Here is a 27,066-nt window from a genome sequence, read left to right as displayed (position 1 = left end):
CTCCCCAAACAACAATGACCTGTGGTTCCTACTGTGGTGGCCATGCCTTCAGCTGCGCCTCAGCCTGTGGCCCCAGGCCTGGCCGCTGCTGCATCTCCGCAGCTCCCTACAGGGGTATCTCCTGCTACCGTGGACTCTCAGGGGGCTTTGGCAGCCACAGCGTCTGTGGAGGCTTCCGCTCTGGCTCCTGTGGACGCAGCTTCGGATACCGCTCTGGAGGCGTCTGCGGGCCCACACCCCCCTGCATCACCAGCGTCTCTGTCAATGAGAGCCTGCTCACTCCCCTCAACCTGGAGATCGACCCCAATGCTCAGTGCGTGAAGCATGAGGAGAAGGAACAGATCAAGTGCCTCAACAGCAGGTTCGCGGCCTTCATTGACAAGGTGGGTGTCTTGGACCAGCCCCTTCCTGGGGCCCACCATATGCATGGCCGAGGCTGAGAGCACTGACAGGGACAGAAGGAAGAAAGGCCTCTCACATTGAGCCCCTAGTCTCAAGGGAGAGGTGTGTCCAGATGGGCACACTAAGGACCCACAAGGCTCATCTGTCAGTCCTGAGAAGTAGGGCTATGGCCAGGCTGCCCTGGGCACAGGCTGACTGCAGCATGGAGCTGTGGGCAGCCAGGGAGGAAGGATGCACTTCAGCTGACAGGAAGGGAGCAGGCTGCTGAGGGAGGACAGAGCCAGCCTAGCGAGGTCCTCCAAGTGGCCTGTGACCCTGTCTCCCTGGCTCCTTGTCAGTCCCTCATCCTGGGATGGGAATGTGGGTGCTCGCTTGTGGGGGTTTCTGCCTGAGGATATCCCCAAACCCAGCATAGGACACTGAAGTGGTCACCTGGATCTGTGAGTGTGGGCACTGACCCTGTCCCTTGAACTCTCCCCAAGTGGGGAAGCTGAGGCAGGGCAAGATAAGGGAATGGAGAGTTGGACTCCCTCCCAGGGCCCCTCCACCTCATCTCCACCATCACCCCAGATCTGACCCTGAACCCCTTCTCACTCCCATGGCAGGTGCGCTTCCTGGAGCAGCAGAACAAGCTGCTGGAGACCAAGTGGCAGTTCTACCAGAACCGCAAGTGCTGTGAGAGCAACGTGGAGCCGCTGTTTGAGGGCTACATCGAGACCCTGAGGAGGGAGGCTGAGTGTGTGGAGGCTGACAGCGGGAGACTGGCTGCTGAGCTCAACCATGCCCAGGAGGCCATGGAGGGCTACAAGAAGAGGTGAAAAGAGCCTGGCATGGCCCTGGCATTAGATAATGCCTTATATAAAAAGCCAGGACACAGACCGTCTGGGCCGGCTGAGGACATTGTGGGATCCTGCTGTTTATGAAATATTTGCTTAAATTCTCCCTGGAAAAAACCAGGGTGTCTCAGAGTGAACTATTCTTCCTCAACCCTCCCTCTAGAGACTGAGACCAACAGCTCTACCTTCTATAGGAAGGGAAAGCCCCAGGAACCCCATTCATTCTTTCTGACTTTGATCCCCTGCACAGAATCAGTCAGGGATTAGGAGGGTGATGGTCCACGCTCATCTGTCTTCCCGGCTTGGGTTCTCAGTCTTTGGGCTGTGGGCCTACTTAACAGCTGGAATGGGACTGACTTGCAAGTGAGGGGAGGTTGGAGCTTGTGTACCCAAGATCCTGCCCACTCCCAGATGAAGATGAGGTTGAAGCCTCATTTCCTTCTTGCAGTGACTTCAGAACACTGGGAGGTTCACTTACATCTAGATTCTTCTCCCAGGTAGCCCAGCACCCCCCAGAAAGCCCTAGCAGGGCCAAGAGCTGTGAGGGCTCCTCTCCTGCACTCCCTGGCAAGGAGTGTAGGGTTTCCTCACACTGTCTCATTTCCCTTTCCTGTCCTAGGTACGAGGAGGAAGTTTCTCTGAGAGCCACAGCCGAGAATGAGTTTGTGGCTCTGAAGAAGGCAAGTAGCAAGGTTGTGGGAGGCAGGGCAACGTGGCTACCTGAGGGACACACGGTGCTTGTGGTGACCCCCAAGGCTTACCTCTACAGAGTTGGGATCTTTCTACATCAAGATAGGAAAATTCCTACAGAACTGTCCCCATGAATGTCATATCCCGGGCTGTGACAAAAGGCTGCCGTCCAGGCAATGGTCAGCTGAAAGGTTGGCACTTAGTGGAGAGTCAGCCGTTCCCCTGCCACGGAGCCACCTATCAGATTGGAATGTCTATTGGTTTGTGGCCTGTTGCAGGGTGGTGTCTAGATTGACCTTACTGTGCCTTTCCCTATTTCTGAATATGCGGTTGGGGTGCCAACAGACACAGCCTTTCTTTCTGTCAATGGAAAAACGGTGTGGTCTACATCTCATTCAACAGTCTGCTCAGAATGTTAGGACCAAAGCCAGTGCATACAGAATGATAGCATTACTAGAAGTGGCCAGGTGGCCTCTGGAACCCTTGCTGGTTCAAGTCAAGGTCAATTGGCTGATCTGGGCATCACTGGGAAGCTTTGGAGAGTAGAATGGGATCAAAGAGCAAATGAGGGAAGCTGTTTTGTGGGCTGAGAGACAACGAGTCTCCAGTCCTGAGGAGCTGCCAGGTGCATGCTGGGAAGAGCGGCAGGGATAGCTTGCATACAGGGATCTTCTTCCCTGTGCTGCATGGGATGAATGAAGAAAGAAAGGAGGTGGGGGGGGGGGGAACGATCAGCTTAGTGATTCAGGCTCACACATCCCTGATTTCCAGGACGTGGACTGTGCCTACCTGCGCAAATCAGACCTGGAGGCCAACGTGGAGGCACTGACCCAGGAGATCGACTTCCTGAGGAGGCTGTACGAGGAGGTGAGGGCATCAGCCAGGTGGAAACCCAGCAAGTAGGCAGAAGAGAGTCATTCCATGGCTGCGAAGCCCTGTGTGAACCAGGGGAGGGCTGAGAGACTGGCACAGGAATGTGGGGCTGGACTGAATTTTCAACAAGCTTTTGACTGCTGTTCCCTCTTCCCACAGGAGATCAGAATCCTCCACGCCCACATCTCAGACACCTCTGTCATCGTCAAGATGGACAACAGCAGGGACCTGAACATGGACTGCATCGTGGCTGAGATCAAGGCTCAGTATGATGACATTGCCACCCGCAGCCGGGCAGAGGCCGAGTCCTGGTACCGCACCAAGGTGAGTGGTCACAACACCTGTCCTTAGATGCGACAGTGGGAAGGACTCCGGGCTCTATCAGAAAAGACTTCTTGTACCCCAAGAATCACAAGAAGATTGCAGACAGCGCTCAGGTGGGGGGGAGGGGCAGCCCTGGCTGAGCACCGTGCTGCTGTGTGTCTTGTGCACTCAGTGACTGTGCTCACTGGGTCCTGTGTCCCATGGCATCTATCTCTGCTTCCCCCATCCCCAGTGTGAGGAGATGAAGGCCACAGTGATCCGGCACGGGGAGACCCTGCGCCGCACCAGAGAGGAGATCAACGAGCTGAACCGCATCATCCAGAGACTGACGGCAGAGATTGAGAACGCCAAGTGCCAGGTATGTAGGGGTCAGCTGTTCTGAGACCAGGGAGGCTGGGCCCCTACTCAGTGCCCTAGTGCCAGCATGTGCCTGGCCTGGATCTTAGCATTTAGTGCACCTTTTATTTATGTGTGCCCATGGTCACTCAGTTTGACCCATGTGAACAAGGCAAAAGGCCTTGTTGTTAGAATGTCCCCAACTGGTGGGAAATACTGGATAACATGTTGATAATTGAAAGAGACCCAGGGACCATAGGCCATCCTATTCTCTTCTGTGTCCCCAGAACACCAAGCTGGAGGCTGCAGTGACCCAGTCTGAACAGCAGGGAGAGGCCGCCCTCACTGATGCCCGCTGCAAGCTGGCTGAGCTGGAGGCTGCCCTACAGAAGGCCAAGCAGGACATGGCCTGCCTGCTCAAGGAGTATCAGGAGGTGATGAACTCCAAGCTGGGCCTGGACATCGAGATCGCCACCTACAGGCGCCTGCTGGAGGGCGAGGAGCAGAGGTGGGTCCTGTAGCTTTGCATTCTTCCAACCCTTCTTGGGTCCTCAGCTTTAAGCCCTACAGCTTGGGTACCTGTCAATCTTCACTTCCTCAGTCGCCACCCTGCACGTGCATAGGAGATCCGTGTAAGTCCTTTAACCTTGGTCGTGCTCTACCACATGTCTTCAGGCTGACTGTCTCTGAGACTCCCTATAGGGAAGCACTGGCTTTGCTCCCTTGAGGCCTAGCTTGAGATCATTTCTAGGGTTGTTTCCCCTTTCCCTATTATGGTCTGCACGTATCCTCAGGAATCCATCTTCTTTCCTAACCTGGCCCTGGCTAGCTCCACTCCAACCTTGGAAATTCAGACTTATCTCATTTTAGCAGCTTGTGGTAGCAGATTCCACCAACTCCTGCTTAGTTAACTGATACAAAGTGCCCTAAAGTGCTCTCCCATTGCAGTTCAGATAGCAGTAGAGGACGCAGAAGAATTTAGTTAATTTTTGTGCTTTGGAGTCGGCTATTGGTGGAGGAACCCCTGGCCATTCTGCCTCAGTGATGTGGAGGGGTTCTTACAACCCAACCCCTTAAGGACCCCAATCTAAACCAAGATCTCATTTTGTACCTTTGCTTTCTTTTTTCCGGTCAGCCATTTCGTTGTGCCTGGAGCTGCTTTTTGTGTATAGCCAGCCTCCAGGGTGGCACGTAGATTGAAACTCGTGTGTACTGGGGACATGGGGGACACAGACTTGATACCTGGAAGTCTGTGTGATCACATAGAGAGACCCCCCCCCCCCAACACAGTGAAGTAGCTTGGGAAACCCAAACGCACAGGGTGATGGTACTCAGGGGTCTGGAAGTTGGAGAGAGAGATGGACATAGAATTGGGAACGGAACCACAGCTTTTCCACCACACTGAGTGGGTGGCGGGGGAAGTGGTTACGTAAGAGACCAGAGAGGAATGGTCGCTGGGATCTGAGGTTGAGTTTACCAGTCCTTGGCCATTGTGTGTTCTGGGCAACTCCAACTCTGCTTAGCTCCCTTCTGGGAGATGATGTCAAGTGGAAGAGACACAGGCTGGGTGCAGCTGAGTTTTAGCCCTTCTCCATCGTTGGCCATTTCCTCTGTGGGTGCCCAGTGACATTACTGCTGTTGGTGGTTCTAATCTGGTTCTAGGATTCTAATGTCTCATCTCCTCACCAGGGAGTCATTTGTGATGACCGGCATTGTCTTCAGACACTGGGGCAAAATGTTCTGATTTCCTTTAGGTTCATATTTTCATGATGACAATTAGATAAGATTTAGAAGGTCACATCTGGTCCCCTGGAATGTACTCACAACTCAGAATCAACAGGGCAACACAGCCAGTGTCTTGGCATGTGTGTCTAGGTCTCTCTGTTGCCACAAGGACAATTGGATTATTCTGGCAGGTTACCTAGACCCCACTGGGGAGGCTAAAATTCAGGCTGCACAGAGAATAAACATGGGGAGATGGAGGATGATATACCTTGACTTCTGACCTCACATAGTGCCCCCAGGTCTACCCCCAGCTCCTGGTTTCCCAGTCTTTCCCTAGGAGGGCCCACGATGGCACTTGCTCCATACTTCCGGCATACTAATGTCTCCCTTTCCGCTTTCACAGGTTGTGTGAGGGCGTTGGCTCCGTGAATGTGTGTAAGTAATTCCAGCCTTCCCCTTTCCTGCCGGGTGATGCGAGCCTTTGGGGGCGGGGACACCTGAGCTTGCTGCCCAGTGGGCTGTGGCAGTGCCTGACGCCTCCCCCTTCTCCCTGCTTTCAGGCGTGAGCAGCTCCCGCGGTGGCGTCGTCTCTGGCGATCTCTGCGTCTCTGGTACTGCCCCTGCTGTCAACACAAGAGTGTGCAGCGCCCCCTGCAGCGGCAACGTGGTGGTGGGCACCCCTAATGCCTGCGCCCCCTGTGCCGGGGTAGGCTCCTGCAGTGGAGGCTGTAAGAAGTGCTAGGAAGCCGCAATCCTGCCACCACCCTCACCTTCCCAAAGTGACTGCACAGCAGGACAGTGGCCTCGACGCCACCATCTCATTCTCTAGCCTTCCCGAGCTACTTATTCCGACGATTCTTGCTTTCATTTCCCCTTCTGTTGTTTTTACTGGATTCATTGGTCTCAAGGTCTTGGAGGACCCACTGCCCTGGAATCCTCTTTGACAGCCAGGTCCTTAGCATGCTTTTGCCTGGACATGCAGATCAACATGGTTGCTGGTTTTCCTGCCACTCAGCGAGAGACCACGTGACCCAGAGTATCTCTTTCAGGGTCTCCCTGCAGCAGCTCCCCCCAAACCAGAGACTCAACTGCCTGCACTTTTGCCTTTGTCTCCCTCTGCGTTCCTAATAAACTAATTGCAGCCAATCAAACCTGCGCCTCAGACTCTCCAAAATGCTGCCTATGACAGGTGCCTCGGCCAGAGGTCTCAGGACCCCACCTGGGTGTTCAGTAGGCCAAGGCCGCAGTAGGCACCTTTTCTCTGACCTGGAGACAACAGGCCTTGAGGACAACAAAGGTAGATTCCAGAGAGTCTTGTGGGGTAGTCAGGATTCTAACTGAGGCCTCAGTATTGTGCATTAGTGGCTGGGCGACTGTCCCTGAGCTCCCCTGGGACATTTTATTTTGTAGCATCCTTGGCCCTGTCACTAGATGCAGGCAGTATTTCTCTTCCCCTTACTGCGATAAACAAAGCTATTTCTAGACAAGGTGAAATGTCACTTAGGACTTCTCAGCCACAGTCATTTTGCTGCCCTTTCTTGAAAGGCACTTCTGGGGTGCAGTGCTAGAGGAAGGGACTGGGAGAATGGAAGGAATGTAGTGAGCGGAAGAGGAGATGAGGAGAGGAGGAGATGAGGAGAGGAGGGGAGGAGCCCCTGGCAGGCCAGGGTCTGAAAAGCTGGTATTCAGAGCCCTGTCACCTGCTGTGGGCGAATGAGCGAGTTACTGCCACCCCGAATGTTCAGTTTCTCTGCTGGAGCGTGAGGAAGCTCCCAGATCTCTGAGGCAAGGGAAGGGCCTTGCTCTTAGGGTCAGCTCTGGTTCGGCTATTTCCAGTTCCTGCACACCAGGCGGGTCTCATCCTCACCAGACTTAAGCTCTTCATTTGCAAAATGGGGCAAAAACAGGGCAATGGTGGCTTCGTTGTGTGGGTGAGAATGCTGGGCAAGGATGGCACACAGCAAATCTCTCCAGAGCTGTGTCCTTTCTAAAATTTAAAATAAATATTTTTTTGACCAGTGCTGAGAACCAAATCCATGACTTTACACCCTAGACAAGAGCCCCCCCCCCCCCCCCACTGAGTTCTAATTCCAGCCAGGCGAGGCTTCAAACACAGCTTCCTCCCTCCACCTGCTTTCTCTTGACTGTGGTTTGCAGGGAAGCTCTTCCTCTTTACCTGGCATCTTTCTGGGTACTGTGATGACTGAGAGATTCTCAGGGCCTCTCTGGCAAGGCTGGTCCTGGTGCTGGCTGCCAGTTTGGAGCTTGGGTAAGGGCTGTCAGCAAGACTTTATCATCTAGGTTTGAATGGGAGGGGAATAATTGAGCAGAGGAAATGATCACAAATAATTGTTAACTATAGTGGAGCACTAGGGGAACGAGGGGTGGGCTAGCAAACAGGAAAACAGCAAACCGCAGGATTGTGGGGATGGACATGGCTGGGGCCTGCCTGGTGCTGTATTAACCTTCATTTTTAGTTCATTGGTTGGAGAATGACCATCCAATGCAAAGTGCACCTCTGGTTGTGTCTGTGAAGGGGTTAAAAAAAACTGATTGAAGGGAAGCCGACCCACTCTGAACATGAGGGGAATGCCCCGCAATCTAGGGGACTGGATATGACAGAGGAGAAAAGGAGGAAGCAGTTGAGCAGCTCTCTCCTGTTTGCTGGCTGCAGTAAGGGTGTGGCTCTGCTCCCCCAACATGCTCTCCATGAGAGATGGAGACGTCCACAACATCCAGCCAAAGTAACTCTTTCCTGTCTCACATAGTTTCTCAGAGACGTTGATGCCATGGTGTAGGGGCATTTCATTTGTATTTTAATAAATGATGACTGCCTGAAGATCAGAGAGTAAAACAGCCCCAATGATCAGTCTTAAGTCCAGGCAGTGGTGACACATACCTTTAATTCCAGTAGCTACACTAGTTGCCATAGAAACTGGGTGGTGCATCCCTTTAATCCCAGCACTAGAGAGGATTATAAAATGGGAGGAAACAGCTCTCAAATACAGTCTCATTCTGAGATTCCTGGAGGCAGAATTGCCATTTCAGACTGAGGTCAAGGAAAGAGCCAGTGGCTGGCTGTTTTACTTTTTGGATCTTCAGGTTGAACCCCAATTTCTCTCTCTCTGAGTTTTTATTAATTGTGCTTCACCATGGTGTCAAAAATCCAATACACTTTGCATGTGTGAGGCCCCTGTTTTCAGAGAGAGAGAGAGAGAGAGAGAGAGAGAGAGAGAGAGAGAGAGAGAACACAAACATACACACACAGAGACATGAGGAGCATCGACTCTGCTCCCCAGTATTCATGTTCACCCCCTGACTCTAATCAGCTCTTCCCCAGATATCTTCTTGAGGACATTTAAGCACAGCCTGAGTCCCAAAGTCAATACTACAGCTTCTAGATTTTGTTACAACAGCACCTCAATACCATGTACTAACTGTAGCATGATCCACAAAGGTATGTATAATTATACATATCAATTTATTAAGGGGTTTGGGAAAGAACAGATTCACAGAGCTGGGAATCGAGGGAGCTGAGAACCGACCACACACCACTTTATACTGCCTGACTCGGTCTTCACAACCCAAGAGAATGTGTGTGACTTCTCTTTCTCCTTTTAAAAGATCATGTCTGCCATGCCTTAGGGCCAGTACCTCCAAAGCTATTGGCAGAATGAATTCCCACAACACTTCTCATTTTTGTCTAAATAAGAAGGATCTAATCTTAACATAAAACTATTTACAATAATTATCTTAACAACATAAACAAAATGAAACTACAACTGACAGGAACAATATCAAGCAAGAAGCACATTCTAGTTGTCCAGACTATAGGTAATTGGCAAATAACAGAGATTATTCTGATATCTGTCCTATCCTGAAGAGTCTAAGTCTTGTACCTAATATGCCTTAGCTAAGAGAATATAGTAATGGTGACCATCTAGTCTTCAATCCCATCAAAGACCTGAGATGGAAAATAATATTTCCTGGGTAATCTTGAAGTGCAAGCAAGCAACTTCCAAGAGAAAAGACAGAAATAACTGGCTACCTGGATAGTCACCCAAAGTCTCTCTGTAACATTAGGCAACCAATTTGGCTATAGGCCTAGAATATCTGACAGACCATTTTTAGAAGCAGAAAAATTTGAAAGACTGTTCTACCCTGTCTTGGCAAGGTTCAGCAGTCACGTTTCCTTGTATCCTGCTTGTCTGGGTTGGACAACATACTTACTGTCAGAAGTCAAGTAAGGGCACTTCTTTGCCCAATAGGCCAGTTTTGCCAAGAAAAAAAAAAGCAAGCTCCATATGGAGCATTTTGTAATAGCTTTGGGGCACTGGTCTTAAGGTGTGGCTCCTTGTCTGCAGATGTGATCTCTTAAAAGAAGGGATAGAAGACATGACTTAAGGCCAGTACCCCAAAGCTAGTGGCAGAATGGATTCCTATAACCACCAACCTCTCTGTGCTTAGCTCTTATAGCATAACCAAACTTCCCAAAGGCAGTTGTTTAAAATACTATTTTTCATGGGGTAGCAGGTAACTGTTTTTCTTTATGACATTGGCATGGGCTTCAAGTGACTGGACAGTCCTAAATGCCTTCACTGAAATGGTTGGGATTTTGGAAAGCTCAGCTGGGGTGATGATCAGGGGCCTTTCTTCTCCTTCATGGCTTCAAGTTCTCACAATGCCAGAGCGCAGAAGCCTGGAGGGGCCCTCACAGGCAAAGAGAGTGTAGGGACCAGCCCCAAGTCAAGAGATTGAGTCTTAAACCCTTTGTGTGCTCAGAGAAGGGCAGAATTGTTGGGGACCATATTTGAAGACAGTTTCCTCAGGAGGATGAACTTGGAAAAGACATAAATTGTTGGACACTGTGTAGCATTAAATGATATTGGGGATGAGGTCTTCATTCTTTTTGTTACTGTTGCTATAAATGGCACTGGAAGCATCCCAGCTGTCATGAGAATGTTCTACAGAGACTTGTGGCCCTCCTTTCATTGTCAGGCTATCGAAACAATGTTTCCGTGGGAATAGGAATGCCCCAGGAATATCATGTGTGGAGAATTAAAAGACTAAAGCTTGGCACCAAACCTGAGGAATTCTGACAACTGGTCAGATCACCTGGCTTGGAGACTGCAGCAGAGACAGATGGTTAAATGGGATGGCACCTTGATTAGAACTGCCTAGTTATGCATGCTTCTTGCAGTCAGTTTAAACTTAAAACTCATGCCAGCATCCCAAAAGTAGACTGGGGGCAGTCACTAGATTTTTTACTCCTCTTCCCAATGTGGCCTCCTTGGGTAAATCTTTTTCCTCTGTTGTCCACTATACTTGTCTTTAACTGGCCTACTGAGGATGGGTGGCTAAGCTTGGCATACCAGAGCTTCCAGGGCCCTACTAACAGCATTTGGTACAGCATTTCTTGTCATCCGATAGAGAAGGTGGAGTGGGGTGGTAGAAAAAGGACAGGTTGTTTAGGTTTTTGTTATGGGTTGTCAACCAGTACATGTAGTTGAGGGCCCTCACTTCCAGACTCCAGGTAGTTTACCTATGCCAATGCTGTGACCCTTTAATACAGTTCCTCATGGACTCCAACCATAAAATTATTTTCATTGTTATTTCATAGTTGTAATTTTGTTACTATTATGAATCATAATGTAAATATTTATGTTTTCCAATGGTCTTGGGCAACTCCTGGGAAAGGGTCAATCATCCTGCAAAGGGGGTCATGATCCACAGGTTGAGAAACACTGACCTGTGTGATTAAGGGGTGATGTTGCCAGCCCATGGATGCTCAAGAGCTCTGGCTGATGCACAGAGCAGAGCAGGAGCCAAGGGACAGTTGTTTTGACACCATCACAATGTGAACCACCTCATCTCAGGCTTGTCAGCACAGAGGGCCTGATTGCCAGAGCAGCTCCATTCCTCGTCAGAGCTGCTGCAAAGCCTGGTTGCCCTTGATCCAGCGAGGTGATGGGCAAAGATGACAAGAATGAAAAATTCCTCAGCATGAGGAAGCTTTAGGGGGTAGAGGCTGGGTGGGGTTGGGGACAGGGAGCAGAGTGGAAAGCAGGATGGTTCACTTCAAGCTTCCGGACATCCCCAGCCTCCCTGAGCCCATGGATTGCCTGGTTCCTTTTCAGTTGCTACTACAAGCCTGAAACATTCGTGTCTGCCTGGGTAACTCCTCACAGTCAATAACCCTCTCCTTTAAAACAAGCTTCAGGGACAAGCCTCTCTCTCTAGTCTTTCCTCCCCCCTCTTGATTTCTTTCTTTCTTGACAGAGTCTCTCACACTGTGGCTTAGGTTAGTCTCAGATTCATGATAATCCTCCTGCCTCAGCTTCCTGAGTTCTGGAATTGCAAGCATGTGCTACTGTTATTATTCATAAACATATTGTGGTAGACTGGTCTCATGAAAGCACTGGTCCCACAAGAGGCAGCAGTTAGTCACCTGAGGCCTTGGAGGGTCCCAGAGCCCTCAAAGAGTCCCCTTGGTGGGTGGGAGACCATAGGTGAGAAGCAGACAGATAGGCCATGCAGAGAAAGAGAGAGAGAGAGAGAGAGAGAGAGAGAGAGAGAGAGAGAGAGAGAGATTAATTGGGTATAGAGTTTATTTAGTGGGTTATGGAGGGGAAAAGGAAGGGAGAAGGGGTGAAAGGGGAGAAGTGGGGGGGGAGAAGGGAGAGGGGCAGTAGATACCTCATCAGAAGAGGGACTGGAAGAGAAAGAGCAGGATGGAGAGGAGGCAGGGGATCTGCTTGCCTCCATGGAAGGGGGGAAGGTTGGAAGTGGGCAGAGCTTGTCTCTTAATGGGACAGGGTACCCAGGTGAGAGGGAAGGTCAGCAAAATGACAACATTTCCATCTTTCTCTTATAATAAAAAGACAGGGGGTTAGGCATGGCAGGTTGAAGGAATTGGGGTGGTGGATTCTCAAGACTGCTTCCTGCTTATTTGTGGGCATCATCTGGAGGGGGGGGCTGAGAAAGCTGGGTGCTGGTCACATCCTGGGGTAGCTGGTTGCTTTACTCCTGTCCAGGGCTTGTGGTATGGAACTGTCCGGTGTTTCTTGGCAAAGTGTTGGCAGAAAAGAGGACAAAGTTAAGTTTAGGAAGAAAAAAATTTCAGGACCAGGGAATTGACAGGTGTAAACCTAACCTGTTTAAGGTGGATCCTTCAATTTGGCTCTCTAGAACTAACAATAATTCTTTGAGTTTGTAAAAACATACGTTTTAGAGATGGAGGAGGGTCATCTGTCTATGTGTTACTTTCATTGGTTAATAAAGAAACTGCCTTGACCCTTTGATAGGACAGAAAATTAGGTAGGCAGAGCAAACAGAATAGAATGCTGGGAAGAAGGGAAGTTAGGCAGTTGCCATGCCTTTCCTCTCTGAGACAGACGCCATGGAGCCAGCTGCCATGTCAGACATGCTGAATCTTTCCCGGTAAGCCACCACCTCGTGGTGCTACACAGATTACTAAATATGGGTTAAAGCAAGATGTGAGAGTTAGCCCGTAAGAGGCTGAAACTAATGGACCAAGCAGTGTTTAAAAGAATACAGTTTCCATGTAATTATTTCCGGTAAAGCCATGCAGGAGCTGGGTGGGAATGCAGCCCACCGCTCCCACTACTACAGCAGCATATTTATACCAGAATGACTGTGGCAGATGTTTTTGCACAGTGAAAAGTCTTTTTAAGACTATCAAGGCAGCGTGAGAGAGAGATTTGGTAGTGTGTACTTGTCTTCACACCTTTATAACTTGCATTTATATATCTTAAAACACCCTTTATTTAGAACATGTTAAGAAATTATACTGAAATTTGTTTGGTGAGTTTGTCCTTTTAAAGTTATTAAACCACTCAGCTGTCAAACTGCATCAGAGATCTTTGAGAAAGATAAAATTTTGCTTGAGTTTTTGATTAAAAATGTCAGAACTTACTCGGTTGTCCACCTAGAGCCTCTCCTCAGGGTCCTCCATGGTCACTGAGGGTCAGATTTGCCTTTTGTTGTTAGAAGCAGGGCCTCTCAGACTCCAGAAGATCCTGTGTGTGAGAAAATCTGTAGGAAGACAAGCCTACCTTGAGCTGAGCAGCTAGGCTGTCGATTCTGGTGATTCTGTCCATATCTGGAGATCTTCAGTTTAGATGAAAAGCAGTTTTTCCAGTGCTGAGCACTTTCAGTTGTTGAAGTGAATTGCAGATGGACATTGTTCTGTGCCCATTTGTCTTCTGTCTTCTTTGGAGGAAATAGAGTGCTGCTGGTAGGAGCCAACCTGCCTCTCTGTTATGAAAAGTCTTTTAATAATTAAACATTCAAATGCCACATTCACCAGATCTCTGAGCACTTGAGGGCTGTTTATTGGGTATAGATGAGTTATAACTACAGCATAGGATCTGCCTGGAGAGCTGGGTCCAAGCTTGACTGTACTGGTTTTTAACAGGTGAGATTTATACTTGTGAAAGATAAAGGAGAAAAACTGTTTGCAATAGAAGCATAATAGTGGAACTGACAATAGTGGAGAACAGCTTAATATATTTTAAAGCAGGGTTGGATCACATGTACAGTATTCCTGTAAGAGACTCAAAAGCACATACCAAACCAAAACATGAGACCCTGAGCTCTCCCAGTCTGGAATGAGAAACAATGAACAGACAATTATAATATTTAACAGTAAATATATGTACATGAATACCCAGTTGAACCCAAGTTTTATACAGATATACACGCAGAGTTAAAGCTAACTTATATTTATACAAAGTTAACTCAAGTCACATGTATGCACACACACAAGTTAAATGGGAGTTGAGAGAAGTGGGTGCTTTCAGTGGGCCCTACCAAAATCAGGCCACAATGCAAAAAACATACATATAACAGAGTCAGTAGGAGGAATTTAGAGAAAAAAAAACATAAGTAAACTGCAAGACTAGGCAAAGAATACCTCAGTAAAGATGGTGGGGCTTGGCTACCTGACCTGCCCCTAGTCAAGATGGTGGTGAGGTCACCTGACCTGCTCTTAGTCAAAATGATGGTGAGGTCACCTGACCTTAGTCAAAATGATGGCAGTCACCTGCTGTATGAAGAATCCACGTTTTTAGGGAATTTTAAACAGATAAAAAGAACAAGAGTGGCTGTGTAAAAGATACATTTCAAACAGAATTACATCCGTATGACCACATCATTCACACATACTTTTCCATACATGAAGTAGAGAGGCAAATTGCTCAACACCATGGGCCACCATGTTGCCGTGCAGGGGAGCAAGGGCTGGAACTGGAAACAGCTGCCTCATGGATCTGACTAATCTTGCTGATGTCTGTGGGACCAGCGGTAGCGGTGGCAGGGATAGAAGGGAAGGAATAAGAGAAAAGAGTGTTTACAGGTGGGCGGGGGTGGGGCTGCTCAGCGAAAAGAAAAACGGATGGGATGGGCGTGAGATGCCAGCAGCGGGGCAGCGGCATTCCTGTTTGCTGGTAGAAATTAGAAAGCTCCCAGGCCAGGCTGTTATCTAAGGGGTACTTGGGCCATTTGTTACTGCAGAGGCAGGTAAGGTTAGGAATCTGTAGGTAAGGCAGAGGGGTTAGGCTGTGTAAAAGACATAGCGGGGGAGGTTGGAGGGATAGTTTTTGAGGGTTTGTTTCTCATGGTTAAAAAATGTGAGAACTACGAAAACCCAAGGGCAACTAACTGGACGTTTCCGGAATAGTGCGTGGGTTGGGAACTAGGCCAAGCCGATTTCAAGACCCATCAGCACAGGAATCGGGGACCAGATAGGACTGCTCCAAGTAGTACGAACAGCAGCGGCAATAGGACCACTTAAGTGGTCTGAGAAAAGAAACAAAACAAAACAAAAAGTTCAAACAGCAGTGACAGGACCATTTCTGAGTGGCCCGAACAGCGGCAGCACCAAATCTCAGTTTTTAGCCTGGGGGAGCAGCCGGAGGTGAATGTGAGCAAAAGCTGACTTAGAGAAGAGGATCTTACTATTTGCAGTGATAGAGCAGGCAGGATGTTGGAAGGTGGGCCGAGTCCAGGGTCCCCACATGTCCTCAGTTGGTCTGCCTGCAGGTGGGAGGGAGCGTGGAGAGAGCCTGACTGAGTCAAGCACCAATGTTATTATTTATAAACATATTGTGGGGACAACAAGGGGCAGAAGTCCCACGAGGGGCAGTGGTGGGTCACTCGAGGCCTTGGTGGCCCTTGGCAGGTGGAAGACTGCAGGGGGTGAGAGATAGATACATCATGCAGAGAAAGAGAGTTTGGGTCTAGAGTTTATTCAGTGGGTTATGGAGGGGAAAGGGAAGGGGGAAGGGGAGAAGCGGGGAGAAGAGAGAGGCAGAGAGAGGGGGAAGAGAGGCAGTAATTACCTCTTCAGAAGAGGGACAGGAACAGAGAGCAGGCTGGAAAGTGGAGGGAAGGATCCACTTGCCTAGGCTGAAAGGTGTGTGTGTGGGGGCGGGGGAGGTTGGGAGTGGGTGGAGCTTGTCTCTTAAAGGGATAGGGTACACAGGTGACAGGAAGGTCAGCAAAATAATAACAGCTGGCACGAGGCAATCATCTTTAACTCTTCTTACCTGAGTGAACGTGGAGCCTTTGGTGACGCTGACGGAGACCCTGCCTCTCCTTGAGGTCTCAGTTTGAGTGTTGCTTCTGCCCAGTCCCCTTTCCTCCCAGCCCTAAGGCCCAGGGCTCTGTAAAGCCCTTTGGCTGTTTCCTCCAAATAGCCAAAACTCAAAAGCTCCTCCAGGAAGGAGGAGGGAGGCTCACAAGACCCAGGAAGACAGTGAAGACCCGGGATCAGGAGGCTCCTCAGTTTTCAGGCCCAGCCAAGGTTGTAAAGGTGGCACAAACAGGAAGTGTGCCTGGAGCTCCAGGTGCTGCCCTGTGTGTGAGTCACGGTCCTCACTCTGTTCACATCTCACAGCAGGTGACTATGGCTGCAGCAGGCAGGCCTAGAGACTTGTCACTGGAGTCTAATGACTGAGGCTCCAGCGTCGCTCCTGGATGGGGTGGGAAGAAGGCACCCTCTGGGTTCCCCTGTATGGCACTGTATTGTCTATCCTGAGGCTGCCTGTTGTCAAGCTCTCCTCCCCTGGAGTCCTTGGGAAGAGGGATCAGTGGCCCAGAGCAGCTTCCACAGGGGTGGAGTGGGGGCGAACTGCAGGGCCCACAGAGCTTCTGTCCTGTATTCCAGGTGTTGAGGACATCCGAGGCCCCCATAGGGGACCAAGTGAAGGGGGCCTAGGAGACCTGAAAGGCACTGTGTGGTGGGTCAGAGCCAGTGTGTGTGTGTGTGGGGGGGGGGGGGGGCTGGTACTCCTCTAGATAGCTGAGGTCACTTGGAGGGCAGAGGTAGCCATGGAAGGTGGGGCTCCTATTCTGTGGAGGTCCCCATGTGTGCTATGAGCAAGCTTCCCCCTCTCTGAATTGTTTAAACAGTGGCTTTCGAATTGAGCCTTGTACAAGGTGATTCCATTTTACAAAACAGAAGTTGGCTACATTTGAGTACAAATGACAAGGCAGGTTCATTAACACTCTGCATCTCGTGTGTGTGTGTGTGTGTGTGTGTGTGTGTGCCTGTGTGTGTGTGAAGATACCTTCAACTGTCTCTGTATCTTGTGTGTGTGTGTGCGTGTTTATGAAGATACCTTTAACTGTCTCTGCATCTTGTGTGTGCATGTGCGTGTGTGTGTATATGAAGATACCTTTAACTGTCTCTGCATCTTGTGTGTGTGTGTGTGCGTGTGTGTGTGTGTAAAGATACCTTCAACTGTCTCTGCATCTTGTGTATGTGTGTGCGTATGTGTGTATGATGATACCTTTAAATGTGTCTGCATCTTGTGTGTGTGTGTGTGTGCATGTGTGTGTATGAAGATACCGTTAACTGTCTCTGCATCTTGTATGTGTGTGTTGTGTGAAGATACTATCAACTGTTGCATATCTATCACAAGATATACACTGATAAATAGCTCATTCATATAAGCTAGAAAGTGTCACCCACGAGCTTATCAGAGTAGATGGAAACACATGGACACATGAGTGGATTAAACTATATCAGAAAAACCAGGCCTGGGAACTTGTGCAACACACCAAGAACAGTGAAGTCCAGTCTGTCCGTTTGGATCCGGCCTTGGAGCTCAACTGACTGGCCCACTGGTGGGTATGCCTGGCTACATAGTGAGTTGCAGACCCATCTGGATGACATGAGAACCTGTCTCAAAAAACAAACAAGAAAACCCAGCCAACTAACCAACCATTTGTGACTGCCAGTGGCCACACTATATAGGGAGATCAGAATTACTAAATAAATTGCAGTCAAGGGTACTGATATAGCTAATTAATTTATTGTCATTCAATAATTCTAAGCTTGTTGAAAGACTCAGACATTTGCTACACGGTTTTGTGGCAGTAGGGAGAGAGGAAAGTATGCTAGCAAGTGTTTGGAGGACGAGGAGGACAGTCCTGGTGGCTGAATCCAGGGGCGGCCTGGCCATGAGGGATGCTTGCTTCAGTTCTGGACAGGACGGTGGCCTCAAAGACTGCTGTTGTAGAATAGTAATTAAAGATGGGTTATATTTGTTTATGCCGTGGAACTTTTGCTTAACGATGCAATGATGTGTTACATTCTTTTATGTTGCTTTTGTCTGCCTAAAACACGTGATTGGTCTAATGAAGAGTTGAACGGCTGGTAGCTAGGCAGGAGAAAGGATAGGCAGGGCTTCCAAGCAGAGAGAATAAATAGAGAGAGGAGAGAGAAGAGGAGGAGCAAGAAGAGGAGAAAAGGAGGACAGGAGAATACCAGGGGCCAGTCACCCAGCCACACAGCCAGACATGGAATAAGAAGGAAAGAAAGAAAATACAGAAATAGAAAAAGCTAAAAGCCTAGAGGCAAAAGGTAGATAGGCTAATTTAAGAAAAGCTGACTGGAAACAAGCTAAGCTAAAAGGCTGGGCATTTATAAGTAATAAATCTCCATGTGATTATTTGGGAGCTGGGTGGTGGGCCCCCAAAGAGCAAAGAGGAAAAAAAAAACAAGTCTCTTGGCAAAGTAGGCAGGGGAAAGATGCAGGGAGGATCAGGAAGAAGTCAGGAGAGGCAGAATTCGGGGCCAGGGCTGTGGTAGAGAGATCATGTGGAGTGGCGGCATGGGGGCTGCTGAGCCATGAGGCTAGTGAAGGCATCTGAGCCTGGTCTTGGGCTTAAGCAAGCAGGACCTTGAGCATAGTGGGAGCTAAGGTGGTGGCTGGTGCAGTGGTCCAGGGTCAGGGCACAAAGGTAGAGGGGCCCCGAGTGCTCAAAGCGAGGCTGCAGGGTGAGGGGTGTGAACCAGTGAGTGATACCCATGGGAGGGTTGAGAGCCTATGAAGTAGGAGGGAAAGGCTGGAGACTTAGGAGCCACGGATGGAGGAGAGACCGAGACAGGGAGCTTGGTGTAGATCAAGAGGGCCTAAGACATAAAGAGTGAGGGAGGAGGATGCTTTCAAGTGGGTATGGGTAGGTGGGGAGGCGGTCATGGGCTTCAGCAGTGCTGAGGAAGAAGGGGTGTGAGGGGGGAAACAGTGATGGATGTATGGGTTGGAGAGCATGGGAGATCTGGTTCTCCAGCTTGGGCTCAGAGCCTTTCCGGGTCTTCTCTTCTGGACCATCCCCAGGACCAGTGATGTCAGGCCAGGAAGAACAGAGTGACCATCCTAGTGTTGGGGATGAGATGCTCGGGTGCTGAGAACAAAGCAGCGAAGTGGCCATGGCAACAAGGTGTGGGGACCAGAGCAACACAACTCCTGATAGTTGCTGCTATGACGTGAGTGTGGTGTTGGGGTGCAGGGAATAATATATGTGGGAGAAGACAGTGGGGTATGGGTGGAGCCACAGTGACAAACATACAAAAAGACAGCAGACAGATATACATACTCCCTCACAGTTTGATGGACCAACAGACAAACAGACACCTATCTCCAACTCCCCCCCCCCAAACAGATGGATGGCAAGACAGACAGATGTCCCCCAGCACCTCCCAAACCCACACACAGATGGATGGTCAGACAGGCAGACAGGCAGGCAGGCAGGCAGGCAGACAGACATGCAACCCTGTCTTTCAGCAGAGCCTGTGGCCTCTGTTTCCTTCAGGATGGAAGCGGGAAGCCCATTGTCTCGCTGTCCCAACCTCAGGATGATTGAGAAGGCTGCTGGGAATGAAGAAAGGATGTGCATCTGGGAGAAACAGGTATTAGGCGTCACATCTCTCTTTGGCGGGCAACACTGGGAGTGTACCCCCAAAGACACAGGGCCTCGTAGGTGTGGTATAGGCAGCCTGTGCTTTGAGCTCTGCCTGGTGGGGATGTTTGAGATCGGGCCCTGTAGATGTCTATCACAAGGACAGGCCAGTGCTCCCTAGGTGACAGCATGAGCTCACCCTCAGAAAGCATGACATCACACACAGCTCTGGGAGTAGTCACAGTTTATTACACAACAGGGCCTAGAGGCTGAGGTCTCAGGAAGCAGCACTGGGTACCTCCAGGGTTGTAACTGAGGCAGGAGGCTGATCTCTTAGCAGCAGGCTCCTTGCTGGCAGGTAGCTGGACAGAGGGCAGCTGCTGGGAATGGGGACTGTATTCTCAGAACACAAGGGCAGCAGAGCTTGAGGCCACTGTGGTCAGTCTTGTGGGGCAGGCCACTTCCTGGCTCCCTCTGGACCTCTAACACCTCCCCTGGTAGCAGGAGCCACTCCCACAGGGCGCACACAGGCCAGTGCTCACTGCCACATTCCCGCTGCAGGGGGCACTGCAGACACTGCCTGTCACTGGCCTGGAACCAGACACACACAGATCCCCGCACACTACTCCACCACGAGAGCTGCTGACACCTGTAAGAACAAGGGAAGAGTCTCAAAGCCTGGCTGGTGGCCTCCCAGTCAATCACCTTCCCTTGGTCAGTTTGGTTGCTCCAGCCTTTGGGGAAGGTCACAAAGAACCCTCAGTCTAGTTTGTAAACTGTGCAGGGAAGCCTCCTCTTAGGAGCCAGGAGGCCTGAGTTATGGGCCAGCTTCTGCTATATGATTCCTTTTGTGGACACGGCTCCCCCACTTCTACAAGGCAGACATTATACTAAGTGACTTCTGAAGTCCCTTGGAGTGGTATCCTTCCCCTTTCCCACTGCAGCCACTCTGGGATCTGACCTCAGTGTCTTTTTCTGCATGAACAACCTCGTACCCATGATTGGAGCTATTAGTGATGTTTGCCCAGTGTCTGTATAGCACACCAGGAAATCTTTGCTGATGCCCGAGGCTACAGCTTCCTTTCAGGGTTCATTATACTTACAGACATTCACGGCTCCAACACCTTCGCACAGCCTGAGCAGAGGAAAGGAAAGGGAAGGAGAGAGAGTAGTCAGAACGAGGTATCACCAGGGCTTCCTCAGATGCCACATTATCGCTCATCCTTATCTTTGTCACTTAGACAAAGGCGTCTTTGTGGTGGTTGTGGCCGTGCAGGGCGCGCTATACTAAACAGACTTCAGACTGACTTCAAGTCTCGCTTGCCTTCATTCACCTGATTCTGCAATGTGTAGCCCAAACAGGTCTCTGACAGACTTGGCTAGGCCCAGCTTTAGGAAGAAATGGTCCCCCACAGGCTCACACTTTGAAGGGCTGGTCTCTAATGCTGTTTTGGGAAGCTGTGGAGTTTTAAGAGGTGGGGCTGAGCCAGGGATAGTAGGTCACCAGAAGAGAGACTTCAAAGGTTACACTCAAGTCTCTGGCTCTTGATCCTGTCTAGTCTGCTGCCATGGGAACAACCTCACCACATTCTGTAGGACAATTAATAAAAACCCAGAGACAGATATTGGGCTTCAATATGAAGATCAGAGAAGCAAAGCAGCCAACCACTAGAGAGCCCTTTGAAATCTTCAGACTGAAAGAGAGCAAGTTCCTGCCTCATGCCACCTTAACATCCTTCCACTGCTGTGGGCGGAGCTGCCTTACCACTCTCCTCGCTACAGTGGACCCAGCTCCCCTGAAACTATGAGTCAAGGGAAGCCCCCACCACTTGTGCTGTTCTGTCCAGCACTGTGGTCAAAGGTGCCCTCCTGAGCACACAGGCCAGGGGCAGAAGTTGGCCAACTGCTCGAACCCAGAGCAAGACCCCATGGACCTATAGGCAAGGTACCCATCTTGGAAAAGCCAAGAGTAAGGACCCAAGAGAGTTCTGACCCAGAGGTAGGGCACTTTGGTTCTTAGTCCTAGCAGGCGCCTATGCTGGCTGGAGTTCTGGCTCTGTGGGGCCAGGGGCTTGTGTAATGAAGCCACGCAAGGCCAGTTCAAGAGCACTGGGCTCCAGGCAGAAATGGCTCTAGCTTCTGCTGGTTCTTGGGTTGGAAACTGAGATGTGCAGTGGGAGGCAGTCTAAGCAGGGAAAGTTCCTAAGGCAGTGGAGTGGGCCAGGGACTCACCTCTGCTCCTCGCCCTCCAGCAGGCGCCTGTAGGTGGCGATCTCGATGTCCAGGCCCAGCTTGGAGTTCATCACCTCCTGGTACTCCTTGAGCAGGCAGGCCATGTCCTGCTTGGCCTTCTGTAGGGCAGCCTCCAGCTCAGCCAGCTTGCAGCGGGCATCAGTGAGGGCAGCCTCTCCCTGCTGCTCAGACTGGGTCACTGCGGCCTCCAGCTTGGTGTTCTGACAACATAGAAGAGAATGGGATGGCCTATGGTCTCTGGGTGGCACTATGTGTTACCTGGATGTATCTAGTCTGCTACCATCTGGAAAACATCCCTCACTTTAAAAAATAAAAAAAAAACCCTTTTTCTTTATAGACCGGGTTCAATCAGAGTGACCAAGGGCATACATAAATAGGAGGTGCACTAAATGCTAAGATCCAGGCCGGGCACATGCTGGCACTAGGGCACTGAGTAGGGGCCCAGCCTCCCTGGTCTCAGCACAGCTGACTCCCACATACCTGGCACTTGGCGTTCTCAATCTCAGCCGTCAGCCTCTGGATGATGCGGTTCAGCTCGTTGATCTCCTCTCTGGTGCGGCGCAGGGTCTCCCCGTGCCGGATCACTGTGGCCTTCATCTCCTCACACTGGGAATGGAGGAAGCAGAGATAGATGCCATGGGACACAGGATCCAGTGAGCACAGCCACTGAGTGCACAAGACACACAGCAGCACGGTGCTCAGCCAGGGCTGCCCCTCCCCCCCACCTGAGCGCTGTCTGCAATCTTCTTGTGATTCTCTGGGGTGCAAGAAGCCTTTTCTGATAGAGCCCGGAGTCCTTCCCACTGTCGCATCTAAGGACAGGTGTTGTGACCCCTCACCTTGGTGCGGTACCAGGACTCGGCCTCTGCCCGGCTGCGGGTGGCAATGTCATCATACTGAGCCTTGATCTCAGCCACGATGCAGTCCATGTTCAGGTCCCTGCTGTTGTCCATCTTGACGATGACAGAGGTGTCTGAGATGTGGGCGTGGAGGATTCGGATCTCCTGTGGGAGGAGAGGGAGGAAGATAGTCAGGTTGTCTGGGCTTTTCTTCACCCGCCATTCCCCCAACCCCCACGACTCTCTTGGAGCCTGTCAGTCATATTTGTAGCAGAACTACTCCCTAGAGAGAGACTGCTTTCTGTTTCTAACTTTCCCTCAGAGGCAGCCACGAGCATTTCCCAAATTCTCACTTGTGGAGTTGCTTAGGCCTAGCGAATCCAGGCTGTCTCTGGATAGTTCCTTAGGGACAGACTGTGCCCTGGGGTCTGATGTTCTCTTAGACTGGCCTTAGGGCCAGCAGGGCTGGGCTGTACCTGTTGGTTCAGGAAGGACTAGGTGGTCTCTGAGTGAACAGTTCATCTGGTCTGCTTGGCTTTTCAGTCCCTTGCCCAAGCTCTCCAGTCTCTAACCTGGCCTCATGTGTCAGATTAAGTTCCTTATGGGGGGAGCTTGGTGGGTTTGGGGATTCCTTCTGAGTCTCATGCGTGCTTGCCAAGGCTATTGCCCTTACCTCTTCATACAGTCGCCGCAGGAAGTCGATCTCCTGGGTCAGTGCCTCTGCATTGGCTTCCAAGTCTGACTTGCGCAGGTAGGCACAGTCCACATCCTGTGGGATTTGCAGAGAGCCAGAATTCTAATTCCTCCTCGGGTTTGGGGCATCTGGCTGATGAGTGGCAGACCAGAGGGGACAGGGTGGGCGGAACTGGGTAGGGACTAGCTTCAATCACTCACCTTCTTCAGAGCCACAAATTCATTCTCTGCTGTGGCCCGGAGTGCAACTTCCTCTTCGTACCTGAGGCAGGGGGGAAAGGAGGCCTTGTTCAGGTGGGGGTGGTCATGAAGCTGTCTCAGAAAGCAGCCTGAACTCCAGGCCTCCTAAGAGGACCTGGGAGAGGCCGGGCTCTAGGCACAGGCCCATAGGAACATTGGATCTTTGCAGTAGAGACAGGATCGTGGTATTTGGAAGCTGTGCATTGTGTGTGTGTGTGTGTGTGTGTGTGTGCGCGCGCGCGCGCGCGTGCATGCATGCATATGTGAGATTGTGCAGAGGGAGATGACATTTTTCCTTATCCTTTGCTCTAAGCCTTTGATTGACGCCCTGTCTATTATCTTCCTGGAATGAGCCCAGGGACCACTCTGTGGGAAAGCCTGCTCAGAGTCAAGGGTAGAGGCCGGAGGCCATAGCAAAGCATGACACCGAAGAAGGCTGGTCCCTTTGAGAAACAGAAGCTTTCTACGACTCAGCGCCCATCCTTCATGGCTGTGTCACATGTAACTGAAAGTCTCCATATGTGACCATGCCATGCCTACATCCCAGCAGACGGTAACCCCCCACAGGCAGAGACCATGCACACTGCTGGCTGGATTAGTAGCATCCTGTTGGGTCTACCTGGGTGCGGAAGGTTTTGGAGAAGAGAGTGGGTGAGGAAACCCCAAAAGCAGCATACAGAGGCTTAAGGGCTAGTTCTGTAGACCAGGAGATGGAGGTCTCCCCAGAGAGTTTGTTGGGTGGAGAAGGCAGCCTTGTACCCCTTCGGGGAGGCTGATGACAATCTATCTTGCAAAGGAGAGGGGCTCTGCCTGGAGGAAAGCAGGGAAAGAAGCTCCTTAATGGACAAGGTGGAGGCGGGCTGCCTGACCTAGGCAGGCAAAGAAGTCAGCCACAGGCTAAATGTTCCTATGTACACAGGGACCTCCTGCCAAGACTGCCCAGCGACTCTCACCTCTTCTTGTAGCCCTCCATGGCCTCCTGGGCATGGTTGAGCTCAGCAGCCAGTCTCCCGCTGTCAGCCTCCACACACTCAGCCTCCCTCCTCAGGGTCTCGATGTAGCCCTCAAACAGCGGCTCCACGTTGCTCTCACAGCACTTGCGGTTCTGGTAGAACTGCCACTTGGTCTCCAGCAGCTTGTTCTGCTGCTCCAGGAAGCGCACCTGCCATTCAGAATTAAAGTCTGAGAATGGACCCTTGCAGGAGCAGAAGGTAAGGGTGCTCGTGCATGTACACACATGTGTGCGTATGTTTGTGTGCATCCATGTGTGCATGTGTGTGTGTGCATGTGTGCATGCATGTATGCGTGTGTGTTTGTGTGAATGCAGCAACAACACGTGGAAGCCCATGTCCTCCTTTGTTGGCGTGTCATCTTTGCATAACCACACTGGGGCTGAGTCAGTTTACCACCTGGGGCTCCTTCTTGAGCACTAACTTGAGGCAGTTCACCTGGGGTCATGAAATGTGCTTAAACCATACCCCCAGTCTCAGCTGCCTCTTCTTAGTATGTGACCTTGGATAAGGCACTTAACCTTCTGCAGAGGGGGTGGTTATAGTTCCTGTCTCAAAGCGCAGAGAGGTATGCTACCCTGAGAAGGCAACACAGCAAGGCAGCTATGACAGCCAACTTGCAAATGTACGGTAGGCCTGTTTAGATAGTAAACTCTGGAAAGCGAAGTGTGTGGCAGTTATGGAACCCTGCAGCAACAACACAATTAGAATAATAGGCATGTGGGGTGCGAGTGCAGAAATGCCCGTGTTGCTCTCTCACCCTCAAGAGTGGGGTTGAAGGCCAGGGAACATGCTGGCTGTAGGAGCAGAGCCCACCTGATAATAACAGATTATTGGGTCTCATGCTGCATGTTACCTGTGTCTCCCCACCCCAGCTTGGTCCACTCTCGGATGTAGACAACTTCGTCTGATAACCTTGCTGTATCCCTGGCGAGTTCTTTCCTGTGCTGGTTTTAGTGTCTCGTGTGTGCCAGTTCTGGACAGCTCTCCCCATCCCAGAGCTGCTCTCTCCTGGAGCCCAAACCTTCCTCCCTGTGCTTAAACCTCAGCTGCATGTGGCTGCCTGGATTCTGTGCAGAAGGCTGCAGGCTCGAGTTTGCTCTGGCTCTGCAGTGGATGTCTGTGAAGCCCAGACCATACAGAGACTGCCTTCCTCTATGGCCCCGAGAATGGGGGCTGGGACCGCAGCTCAGGTCGCATGCTGGGCTCTAGTGCAGTAGCTTGCACAAGGTACACTGGCTCAGCTGCTACATGGGATTAAAGCAGCCCCATGAGATGAGCTTTCAGTCTCCACAGTTACTCTCTCTGCCCTTGATCGGGGACGACATCACCTTCCTGCATGAGCACGACTGGAAAGTCCCAGAGGGCAGCTCTGGGCAAGGTTGTGCCTGGGCTCTATAGGCCCCAGTTCTGTTTTCAGCTTGTTTCCTCATGTCAGACTGGAAGGTACTGTTTCCAGTCTCTGTCTGTCTGTGTCCCTTTGGCCTTGGGGTTCAATGGGTTTGTATTCACTCTGACTCCCATTCAGCCCCCAGCCTTGGCTGTGCGTATGGTGGGCCCCAGGAAGGGGGCTGGTCCAGGACACCCACCTTGTCGATGAAGGCCGCGAACCTGCTGTTGAGGCACTTGATCTGTTCCTTCTCCTCATGCTTCACGCACTGAGCATTGGGGTCGATCTCCAGGTTGAGGGGAGTGAGCAGGCTCTCATTGACAGAGACGCTGGTGATGCAGGGGGGTGTGGGCCCGCAGACGCCTCCAGAGCGGTATCCGAAGCTGCGTCCACAGGAGCCAGAGCGGAAGCCTCCACAGACGCTGTGGCTGCCAAAGCCCCCTGAGAGTCCACGGTAGCAGGAGATACCCCTGTAGGGAGCTGCGGAGATGCAGCAGCGGCCAGGCCTGGGGCCACAGGCTGAGGCGCAGCTGAAGTTTCCAGTTCGAAAGCCACAGGTCATGGTGGAGGAGGAACACGTGTGAAGAAGGGAGAAGTTGACAGTGAATGGAGCTGAGGCCGTGTGTTCCCTGGGTCGCTGATGGCCCTTTTATATGCCCACAGTAGCTGGCATTAAACGAGGCAAAGAAGAGACAATAGCTATGTTTTATTGGCTTGGCAGCGCCCGGCCTCTTAAGCTCCAACTCGCTTGCCTCCTAGTGTGGCTGTGTCAACAACCCTTGGCCACAGGCCTGTTTCATCTTCAAAGCCATTTACAAGCTTCCACTGGGCCTCTGCCCCTCCTGTGGTCTCTGGGAGAGAAGGCAAGGGGATCCCTCGGAGCATGCTCTCTGAATCCTTTTCCAGAAGGGATCTACCCGGGCTATGGATCCTGGATAGCTGACTGACTTTGGGCAGAGCGGCTGGTCTGTTTTTCCCTATGAGTGACTGTGTCCCTAACATTTCCTCCTCATCTGTCCCCATCCAAAGGGCAGGTAGATAAGGTTCTGTCTTCTCTGTTATGGTCAACCACTTCCAGTCGTTTCTTTCCCGGAGCCTGGCCAGGGTGGGGTGGGGGTGGGGACTCAGGAGACTGGAGTGAGAACCGAGCTTGTCTTCTGCACTTTGGGTATTCCCAGCGCAGGGAGAACAGCTGGCATGTGGGACGAGGCAAGGCGGAATGCTCCGTGTAGACGTGAGAGCAGTGC

The 27,066-nt window shown here is 51.0% G+C and overlaps 2 protein-coding genes across 2 annotated transcripts; one reads left to right on the top strand and one right to left on the bottom strand.

Annotated features, from left to right (window-relative positions):
• The first annotated feature begins 14 nt into the window (after positions 1-14).
• LOC121444228 (keratin, type II cuticular Hb6) lies at positions 15-5,928 on the top strand. The gene is made up of 9 exons (XM_041646012.1): positions 15-383; positions 1,008-1,216; positions 1,858-1,918; positions 2,700-2,795; positions 2,961-3,125; positions 3,358-3,483; positions 3,749-3,969; positions 5,590-5,621; positions 5,747-5,928. Exons 1-9 carry the CDS (start codon positions 15-17, stop codon positions 5,926-5,928), a joined length of 1,461 nt encoding a protein of 486 aa, XP_041501946.1.
• A 13,939-nt stretch (positions 5,929-19,867) lies between these two features.
• LOC121444229 (keratin, type II cuticular Hb1-like) lies at positions 19,868-26,381 on the bottom strand. Its single transcript, XM_041646014.1, has 9 exons — positions 26,019-26,381; positions 24,373-24,581; positions 23,381-23,441; positions 23,160-23,255; positions 22,487-22,651; positions 22,128-22,253; positions 21,627-21,847; positions 20,498-20,529; positions 19,868-20,043 (listed from the first exon to the last, which is right to left on the bottom strand). Exons 1-9 carry the CDS (start codon positions 26,379-26,381, stop codon positions 19,877-19,879), a joined length of 1,440 nt encoding a protein of 479 aa, XP_041501948.1. The 3' UTR covers positions 19,868-19,876.
• Positions 26,382-27,066: the final 685 nt, after the last annotated feature.

The sequence above is a fragment of the Microtus oregoni genome, unplaced genomic scaffold (assembly GCF_018167655.1).
Source record: "Microtus oregoni isolate MIOR12 unplaced genomic scaffold, Mior012 000118F_ref0000498, whole genome shotgun sequence".
NCBI lineage: Eukaryota > Metazoa > Chordata > Mammalia > Rodentia > Cricetidae > Microtus > Microtus oregoni.
The sequence above is the reverse complement of the archived record's forward strand: the minus strand, read 5'-3'. Positions and strand labels throughout refer to the sequence as shown.

Bases quoted from the DNA above. Each gene is read 5' to 3' on its own strand.
- LOC121444229 (XM_041646014.1), bottom strand. From the start codon at position 26,381: ATGACCTGTGGCTTTCGAACTGGAAACTTCAGCTGCGCCTCAGCCTGT. The intron at 20,530-21,626 runs GTGAGTCCCTGG...TCCTCTGCTCAG, and splicing joins CTGGAGGGCGAGGAGCAGAG to GCTGTGCGAAGGTGTTGGAG. The intron at 20,044-20,497 runs GTAAGTATAATG...TTGTTCTTACAG, and splicing joins TGTTGGAGCCGTGAATGTCT to GTGTCAGCAGCTCTCGTGGT.
- LOC121444228 (XM_041646012.1), top strand. From the start codon at position 15: ATGACCTGTGGTTCCTACTGTGGTGGCCATGCCTTCAGCTGCGCCTCA. The intron at 384-1,007 runs GTGGGTGTCTTG...CTCCCATGGCAG, and splicing joins TCGCGGCCTTCATTGACAAG to GTGCGCTTCCTGGAGCAGCA. The intron at 1,919-2,699 runs GCAAGTAGCAAG...CCTGATTTCCAG, and splicing joins AGTTTGTGGCTCTGAAGAAG to GACGTGGACTGTGCCTACCT.